This window comes from Haplochromis burtoni, unplaced genomic scaffold (genome assembly GCF_018398535.1).
Source record: "Haplochromis burtoni strain Fernald_Lab_line unplaced genomic scaffold, NCSU_Asbu1 Contig_89, whole genome shotgun sequence".
Taxonomy (NCBI): Eukaryota; Metazoa; Chordata; class Actinopteri; order Cichliformes; family Cichlidae; genus Haplochromis; species Haplochromis burtoni.
The window spans coordinates 508,678-518,146 of NW_024582450.1; the positions used below are offsets into that span (position 1 = coordinate 508,678).

A 9,469-nucleotide genomic window follows, 5' to 3' on the forward strand; every position below is an offset into this window, starting at 1 on the left:
TGATCCACCATGCAAAACCATCTGAAAAGCATTTGATTGGTAATTGCTTCGTTTTTCAGCATGACAGTGATCCCAAATATGCTAATGCAGTAACAGTATACCCAGATAGAAGAAAACACAATGAAAGTCACGGATTGGCCTTCCCTGAGTCCAGACGACAACATTATTGAAGCAGTGTGAGATCATCTTGATACTGAATAGAACAAAAGGCAGCCAACACCCAAAGAGCTTTGAATGTTCTCGAAGAAGCCTGGAGAACTGAAGACTATAAAGAAGTTACAGCAAAGCTGGAAGTGTGCTTAAGAGTTCAGGCTGAATAAACGTACTGAGAATTGTACAAACTCTTGTTTTTGCCTCATGTCCTGCACTTTCATTTGCATTTCCATGTTTCAATGACCTGTTTCTCAATTTCCTAGAAAATATAATGACATGAGGGATAGTCCAATGACCTGAAAAACCCTGATAAGCCACTTCCAGAATCTCCCCTGTTGTATTTTTTTCTCCTATGATACCATACAAGATACCCAAACAATTTATCATTTTAATGCCTTGTTAGGACTCCAGCGATTGTTTTGTGCTATTTAGAAGAGTCCGATCATGGACTTGCTAAGGGTAAGCCTAATTGTTTGAAGCACATTAAAATATCAATTATCTATTTCTCTATGCAGACTGGTTCTTTTTATCATGGCACACATTCTTTTTCTTGAACTAGGCTGAGGTACATTGACCTCTTTCTGTGTTCAAAAGACTCAGAAAACAAAGGAGAGCATTATAAAAACTGGAAAGTCATTTAACAGGCGTCATCACACTTGCTAGAGAATTCTTTTCTTTCTTACTTGTGTCCAAACATATTGTTGTCCTTACACTTCTGTGAAACAATGGTCCTTTCTTCTTGGGACAGCTCTGTCGTCACACATACAGTTGTGGACAGCAGTTTACACACTCATCATGGGCATGAAGGTCAGCTTTGGGCTTTGAATGATTTCTTTGAACTGTTCTTTTTCCAGGGTGGACTGAGTGCATACCACAACAAGTTGCACCTCAACCAAAAACATTTGGGAACTATCAACAAGTTTCTGGTACTTCTGGCTGGATATTTAATCACTCTTCTTGATTCTGAATAGGAATGAGGCTGGGGCTTTGGGAAGGCCATTCAATAACCTTAATATTATCCTTCTGTATCCTTTCCAAAATCAGTTTTGATGTATATTTGGGATCATAGTCCTGCTAGAACACATAATCAAGTATCTCCTTTTCCACAAAGATCGTCTAAAACAGCCCAGACAAAATTATTGTCAACCCTTACATGGGGTGACATGTGGACATTTCATTTCAAGCAGACAAGCATGAAAAAGACAAAAGAAATAACCCCAAGCATGGTTAAAGTAAAGGCTTAAATAACCTCTGTCTCTGTGCTGACAGTTAAATTATCAGGAAGTATAAAGTCAACGAGTCCACAACCACCTCAGCTAGACGGGGAAAATAGAAACAAAAAACTGTCCAGAGGCTGAACAGAGGGAAACCTTCAAAACAAGTTTCTAAGATTAAAGTAATCCTGAGGAATTATAGAGAATGGACACATAAAGGAGCTCGATAGCTCAAAAAGCATGCAGGTTTTTTTCTGTTTTTTGTATAGATGTAACAAATGACATCCTTTTTTGATATGACATATCTTAGCATAACATAACGACGCAGGGATTTATTGAAACTCAAAGCCTGCATCTAATAGCGCCAAAGAATAAAGAAAACAGCTGACCATTCTACCATGGGCCCTGATTTTAATCCATCTGAACGAACTGCAGGAAATGTTGTGGATTTCCTCTGCAGCTCACTCTCCAGAGAGAGAGAGAGAGAGAGTGTGTGTGTGTGAGTTTCGGGTTGTTGGATAAAAGATATGTTGTTGTTATTCTCGCTGAAGTGTGTTTCATCTGCGTAACTATTATCTAATTCCTGAAGCCGCTGTCCTGCCCCAGTCAAAGTTCAGTTTCACTTTGAGGAATGCGGCGTCCGACTAGTTGCCGTGTAGGTCTGAACATGCGTAGTTATTGCCCCGCACAATGTTTGCGGAGTGAAAAGTTGCAGTGTCATGTTGGTGTATATTCCTCCTCCCCCAACACCAGCACCACCAACAGCACTACAGCCTTTGGACGTCGGCCCTCAGCGACTCAGAGCACCGACGAAGTTCACAAGTGCACATTTGTCCCTTTGACGTGGAGGACGAGATATCAGCGGGTTTCCTGGTAGGACGGAGAGATCCGTGCAGAGAAACACCGGCGAACACTTATCGTGCTGACTGGGCAAGTCTTGCGTAACTTGTTTGAGTTGGCTTCTGTGTGAATGCGCCCCGTTCTCTTGCGACGAGGAGTTTGAGCGGCTGCCGACCAGGTGTTTTTGTAGGTAAGTGAATCTGCAGCTGTTGGAGAATAAAACCAGCGCGGACGCGCCCTTCGGTTGGGGGGAGAGAGGAATGGGGGATCGCTGTGATGTGTTTAAAGACGGTTCTCGTGAGTTTTTCCTCCAGCAGCACTCCTGACATCACTATTCCGACATTAGCAACGTTCACGGACAGGCTGATCCCTCGGCTGGGGTAGTTTGTACGGTTCTTGTTGAGCAGTGGAGTTTATTTCCTCTCCTGGTGCGCAGACTCTTAAAGGGGAATTGAAACGTTTGCTCTTTGTCGCCTTTGCATGCGGAGCGCTGAATGCTGCTGCTGTTGTGCCTTTTATTTGTTTTTGGTTTTGCAGATAAAATCAAATATATTTTGACTAAATTGCAAAATTCAAATAGAATCCGGTGGAATTTTGTTTAGGCGGTTTGATTTTAAAAAGTTGTTTATTGTTCAGGACCAGTCAAACGTAGGGATATTTACTTGATATTAGTTCTCTAAATCATTCCTTTGACGCAAGAAAATGTTAAAGAGGTCTCTATTGCTGTGCTTCTGCATTTTAAACGCAGATCCGGTGGCCATAGTTCGTTTTCTTGATTCGTTTATTCAGAAAAAGCTAACAGTCCCCAGACCAGTTTTAAATCATATAAAAAATAAAAATGTTGTCGACCTTTTAAAAAGGAAATTCCATAAAATGAATAAAAGTAGATACAATTTTTAAAGAAATAACTGTAGTTCAATTTCCCGTTGAGTAATTAATTGAATAAGGGAATGATAAATGCAAGTTTGTTGATTAATTTGCGAATCCGCGTAATTTTATAATAAGAAGATGATGAAAGGGGGGGAAGGATACACAAGTCCCAAAAGAGCATGCTTTTTAGGATAACAAGCTATTTTCCTACACGTTCCACAACAGGCTTGATGTGTATTTATTGTTTCTGTCTCTGGTTGAATGGCACACACAAATAAATTGTAGCTCTTTTTCAAATATTTTAGGCTGTGTAGCACTTGGCCAGGGTTTCTGTTTATTGAACTTCCTTACAAAAAGCTTGGGAACTACTTATTTCCTAAATTTCACCACCTCCAGTGTGTCAACTGTTTTTCCTCTAAAGGGAGGGAATGTGATCAGTGCTCTCTGTTCACCAGCAAGATTACACAAAATATCTTAGGCTGAATGTCATGACACTCGCTAAAGCGTGGGAGTGCGAGCAAATGGAGAACCTGTTCAGTTTAGCTGGAGATCTGCATCCCTCTCAAATGTGAGAAATGAGGCACTGGTGTTGTCTGATTTTCTAAATGATGTCCATTAGACTCTTTAATAGGTCAAATACACATTAACGCAGATATCTAATCCACCAATCAAATGGCAGAAGCTTGGTGCGTTCGGGCATCTAGACATGGTCAAACTGAAGTTCAAAGCGAGCATCAGATTGGGGGGGGAAAGGTGATTTAAGTGACTTTGAACGTGGTGTGGTTATTGGTGGAGATAGGTTGGTCTGAGTATTTCAAAAGCTGCTGATCTGCTGAGATTTTCCACTCAACCATCTTTAGGTTTTTCACAGAATGGTCAGGAAAAAAGATGATGTCCAGTGAGCGTGAGTTTTCTCTGCCTTGTTGATTCAAGAGGAGAATGGCCAGACTACTTCGAACTGATAGGAAAGCAACAGTAACTCAAATAAAAATAACATAGCAACTGTGTAGAGGTCCTATCTTATCCAGAGAGAGAGAGAATACACATTAAATGAATGATCACATCTGGAAATAGGCCTACTTCCTTTGGTTTAGGTGAGGGTGCTCTGTGCAGAAAGCAGGATACATGGCATTCACTTCCTTGGACAGTTACCTGCACTGTTCACACATAGGTGCAATCGAACATCGCACGGACATGGGTTAGACTTTGTTATCACATGCACTGGTCTACAAAATTCAAGCTTGCACAGCGGAACTTGCTTAAGAGTGGGTTTTTTTTTTTCCTTGTTGGGCTGTTATGGCTGAGTTAACAGATGTTTCAATTTTTTAAAACACTACAATCATCCCGTGGCATTCAACTCCAGTCTTCCTCTTTTTTTCCTTTTCTTTTTTTTCAGAAAATGTGCTTTTGTCATCATCAACATTTGTCTCGAGAAAAGTCAATGGTGACACGAAAGATGACACAGCAGAGGCGCTTTTGTCACTACTGTTACAAAACATTTCGAAGGATGTGCACTCATTACAGCTCAGCAGTTTAGGACGATATTTATTTCAGTTTTAATCTGTTTAAAAAGGTCGTTTTGAAATAAGTAATTCAATAACATTTCTAAACAGGAAATTTGCCATAAGTGCTGACTGCACCAGTTACTCTACTGTTCGGGATGTACGGAAGCAATCTGTAAATGGTTAACTGTCTGCCCCATTTGTTTCTTCTCAGAAATTTTGCACTAAGAATGGCGTGTGATTTATGAAAAGCAAACTCATCTGCAGTCGGAATCAGTGGCTTCAATGCTTCTCTTTGTTTTTAGTGTCAAAAGTATGATATCATCTGACAAAAAACTGCTTTTAAAGAAAAAGGAAGAAAGAAACTCCTTAAATCAAATTGAGATATTTGATTTAAGGAGTTTCTAAATGCAACTAAACTAAACTGCACTTCCACTGCGGTGCTACCAGTGAGGACCTCGGTCAAACAGAACCTTCATATCTAGCTAGAATCAATAAACTGGTCAGACCAAGTGTCATATCAGCGTTACTGTTTTACTCCCTCCTCGAGTGGACTTCCCCCTCTTATCTTTTTTTTTCTCCATCATTTTACTGTCATCAGTGTGTGCTTCCCTGAAAATCTCATTTTTTCTGCCCTACTACCCCCCCTTTGTCTGACACATTGGGTCATATGACCAGCAAGCAGGCTGACTAACTGTAGGCTGAGATGTGAGGTAGCTGGTGGCTGAGTAGATTTAATTGTGCAGCTCTGCAAATCCCCTTATCTCTAAACCACCTTTTGCTTTGACTTAAAAAAAAAAAATCTTCCAAAATGTGTGTGGCAATAGTATTTTAATTATGCACGCGTGTTGCCAAAAAGCTGCAAATGATGACATTTTGCATATAATAGTCAAAAGGATCTTGCATGGTTTAGCCTTCAGCGGGGCCTTGATTTGTCCGCCTTAATGCTTACATGTTTAATGATTCCAAGGGTTCTCACACAGACAAATGCACTATATCTACCAGGCAAGATAACAAAAGTCCTTTCTTCATCTCCACCTCATGAGCTGATTTGTTTTGCTTCAAGCTGGAGCAGCAGCAACTGACGCTGGCATGCAGGAGATTTTACTGTTTGCTTGACAAGTAGCTGATCAAGGTGTGCTGTTCTGCATAAAGACGTGTGCTACAAAATAATTGTTTTTGTCTTTTATTTACTTGCATTTTTTCATAATTTGACAGCTTAATGCATTAATTCTTCTAATTATCTTTAAACCTGTTACACAAAACCTTTTGCATATCTCTTACATAAGACGTAAATAAGTTTGTAAGTTGAGAGGACACCCTGTAGCAAAAACAAAACTTTGGGCAAACAAATTGGCCTCCAGACGAATGGCAGTCACTCACGCTTCCACCATTGCTTGGTCTTTAGTGTCAGTGATTTCAGTGAGGCAAATGCCTGATGTTGGAGCTTACTGACCAGACCTCGTCCAAGTTTCTGATTTTAGATTAATTCTGATAGCGAAAAAGCCTTAGGTGTGGCCATACCCTATCTGTTTGATAGGTTTATTTTGGTTTATCAGGCTAATCAAAAAGATAGCGAACTTAAACATTACAACTTAAACATTTAAATCGCATATTGAGAGTTTCAGTGAAAGATGCGGAATACAAGTTCGATTTTTTGAGCCTCTCAAACAGGGAGCTATGTGTAAAAATGAACTATTCCTGAATAGTTAATGCAAAATCTTTGGTGAACATCTTGAATTAAAGTCATAAATCTGCACTTCAATCGAAGCTCAATGGTTTGATTTTAAATTCACTTAAATAGTAGATAAAAATTCCAAAATAAAATAAGCGTCATTCTCCAAACATGTATAGACCAATCTGGCAGGTCAGTATTACGTTAAAATAGCAAGATATACCACATACATCAAAATATGCAAGTTAAAAATTAGCATGTGCCTGATGACTCATTTGGATAGATCAAAGTTGCTTTTTTTTTCTTTTAATAACTATATTTAATTATTATCTTCAGGTAGCATGATAAAAATCTATATATACTATAGGGGAAGCTGAAGGACTCTCACTCAGGCTTACTGGTGGTTCTAAACTGGTCATGGGTGTACCCCACCTCCTGCCCTGTGACAACAGTTTAAAAAAAGTTTAAGGACAATGATAACAATAGCTTGAAAGTCATTATCTGGTTGTGTAATTTCACTTCTCTTAAATATCAGTCTTAACAAATCTGTATTTAGCCAGATGTCACTCTATGAGGATAAAATATCACATTTAGTCATATGGAAGCCAAAAATGAAATCAAGCAATAGAAATTAAATAACACAAAAACAAAAAAGTACAAGGATAACTGGTTTATATGCAGACTGTTAACCTGCAGTTATGAAAATCTTAGAAGAAATCACAAACACAGTGATTATTTCCTCGGCTGAAAGCTGTGTCATAAAGCAGTTCGTCACAACACGTTTTTTTCGGATTCATTTGTAAGGAAGTGAAACCCACAGTGTGTCACAGTAACACACCCACATACGCATAAGAAAAAAATGCCATATCCGGAGCTCTTGATTATATTTGCTTCTTTTTAAATCACTGAAAAACTCTCAGCTTTCCTAACACCCCCCCTCTCTCTGTTTTACCCTCTTCTCTCCAGGATAAGCATCACATGAGTTGAAGAAGAATCCCTGCTATGATACAACTGATTGCAGTTGCACACATGTGCCAACCGCTTCCTTTTTTCATGTAAAAACGCTAAATGGCAGAAGACGTTGGAAAACGTCAGAATGGACTACTTTGAAAAGCCTGAATTCTTTCAAATCCGGACCAAAAGTAATTTCATGATCGTTGCTTTTGCTTTGGGAACTGTGTGACACAAATATTGTCAGTCATGTCAGATGGGGCAGGATACGTGGCTGAGCGAGCCTTATGTGGTTCACCGTCAGTTTACAAATACGGTTCCTTGCTGTATTTCTGCAGAGAAACGCATGACTTGAGCTTAATTTTTGCAGCATCTGGACATCTTACTTCGCCTGCTGGCTGTAGCAGTGATCACCGATGGAATGTACTATTACGCAGGGGGTTGTCGACATGCTAAAAGACTATTTTTGTGTTGAATGTTTTTTGGCAAAATGGAGGAACTGAGGATACTTGCACACTGTAGCCTTTACCTACTGATGAGTTGAAGACCAAAGGAACTTTCTCTGTTGAAAGTTTGAATCCAATGGGATAAGAACTAAAAACGTTTGACTGTAAAAGACTGTATCACTGAAAAACTAGATCTAAAGTGCTTTCTCCCCATAATGCACTGCCCTAAAAAGAAGAAACGTCCAACATGCGACTCAGATTTCTCAGCTATTGTGGTTCCCTCTATGCGTGGGTCTGGATATCTTGACTACACCGTCGAGAACCATGCTTCAAGGGCCCTGAAGGCCATGGATGAGTTCCGGCAGAACGAACTGCTGTGTGATCTGGTGCTGCATGTCACATACAAGGAGAGGACAGTCGACTTCAAGGTAATGGGTCGTGTTTGAAGTTTTAGAATCATAGTGTAGTTTGTGTTGTTGGGTTATTTTTTATGACAATTTAAATTTAATACAAAGGTCAGCATTTAAAAAGTGCTGCTGAAAAACAACACGCAGTGACAGCAAGTTTTTCCATTTACATTTTAGAAACTTGCAAAGTGCACGCCAAATATAATAAAAGGATCTCGGACAAGTTAAATATATAAGAGAATAATTATTCAAAATGATTCATATTAATGTGAACCCTTTTTTCTTTTTTTTTAAAGCGTAAATAAATTTAAAAAACAATTTGCAAATCTTATAAACCGCATTTTACTCACAATAGAACGCAGAAAACATCAAATGCTCAAACTGAGTAATTGGACCATTTGTAAGACGGTATTTTGAATTCGATGGCAGCAACATGTCTCAAAAAAAGGACAGGGCCATGTTTACCACAGTGTAGCATCACCTCTTCTTTTAACAACACTCATTAAGCCTCTGTGAGCTGAGGAGATCAGCTGCTGAACCTTTGGGAGATACCTTGTTCCATTCTTGTCTGATATAGATTTCACCTGCTCGTCAGTCTTGGGTCGTCTTTGTCATATTATCTCATTTCATGTTTTCAGTGCAGGCAAACCAGTGTAGCACCCAGACTCTTCTACTATGAAGCCATGCAGTTGGAATAGATTCCATATGCAGTTTCGCGTTGTCTCGCTGAAATATGCAAGCCCTTCCTAAAAAAGACGTCATCAGAATGGGAGCATATGTAACCTCTATACATCTTCCAGCATTGATGGTGCCTTGCCAGATGTTTGATCTGGCTATTTCACAGGCACTAATGCACCCTGATATCATCAGAGATCCATTAAAATGAGCTTTGGTCAAACGGGATGTCTGTGGATCATGTTCACATATAGTGCATTTGCACTATCCAACCCCCCACCCCCAATACAAGAAGGTGTGGTACCACCTCTCTGTTTAAAAATTGTGAGTCTCTGTTCCTATGAGTATTACCCAGTAGGCAGGGGAGGAGACATGCCCAGCTCTACCTGCTTCTCAGTCCTCCAAATGTCGTTCTTACTTCCTTTGAAAGCATCCTTGCCAGGGTGGCCCTCTGGTTAAGCCCTCTACCTTCAGCCATACCTGTTATCAGCAGCTCTCCTCTAAATCCATGCACTTCTTAGCCCAGTTAGTTAACATTTAGTGGTCTGGAAAAGTAGGCCCAGAGGATCTGTTAATTTTTAAGGCTAGAGTAACTTGTAAGAACCCCTTGAGCGATCTTATAATAATACACAGGTTTTAACCTTTACTTTTTCACAAGGGATTAAAAAGGAAATGTCCACAATTTAGACTTTTTGAATGCAGGATATTTAATTTACGCAATTTAGCAGTAGCAAAG

General features: G+C 39.6%; 1 protein-coding gene across 2 annotated transcripts in view; it reads left to right on the forward strand.

The window, feature by feature from the left end:
• The first annotated feature begins 1,942 nt into the window (after positions 1–1,942).
• The window catches only part of keap1a (kelch-like ECH-associated protein 1a), a 19,376-nt gene continuing 11,849 nt past the window's right edge, over positions 1,943–9,469 (forward strand). The window contains exons 1-2 of one of the 2 annotated variants that reach the window (XM_005934357.3): positions 1,943–2,504; positions 7,221–8,079. In XM_005934357.3, the coding sequence (XP_005934419.1) occupies positions 7,867–8,079 (213 nt within the window). In that variant the 5' untranslated portion in view covers positions 1,943–2,504; positions 7,221–7,866. The remainder of the gene's footprint in view (positions 2,505–7,220; positions 8,080–9,469) is intronic. The other variant, XM_005934356.3, reaches the window with a different exon arrangement.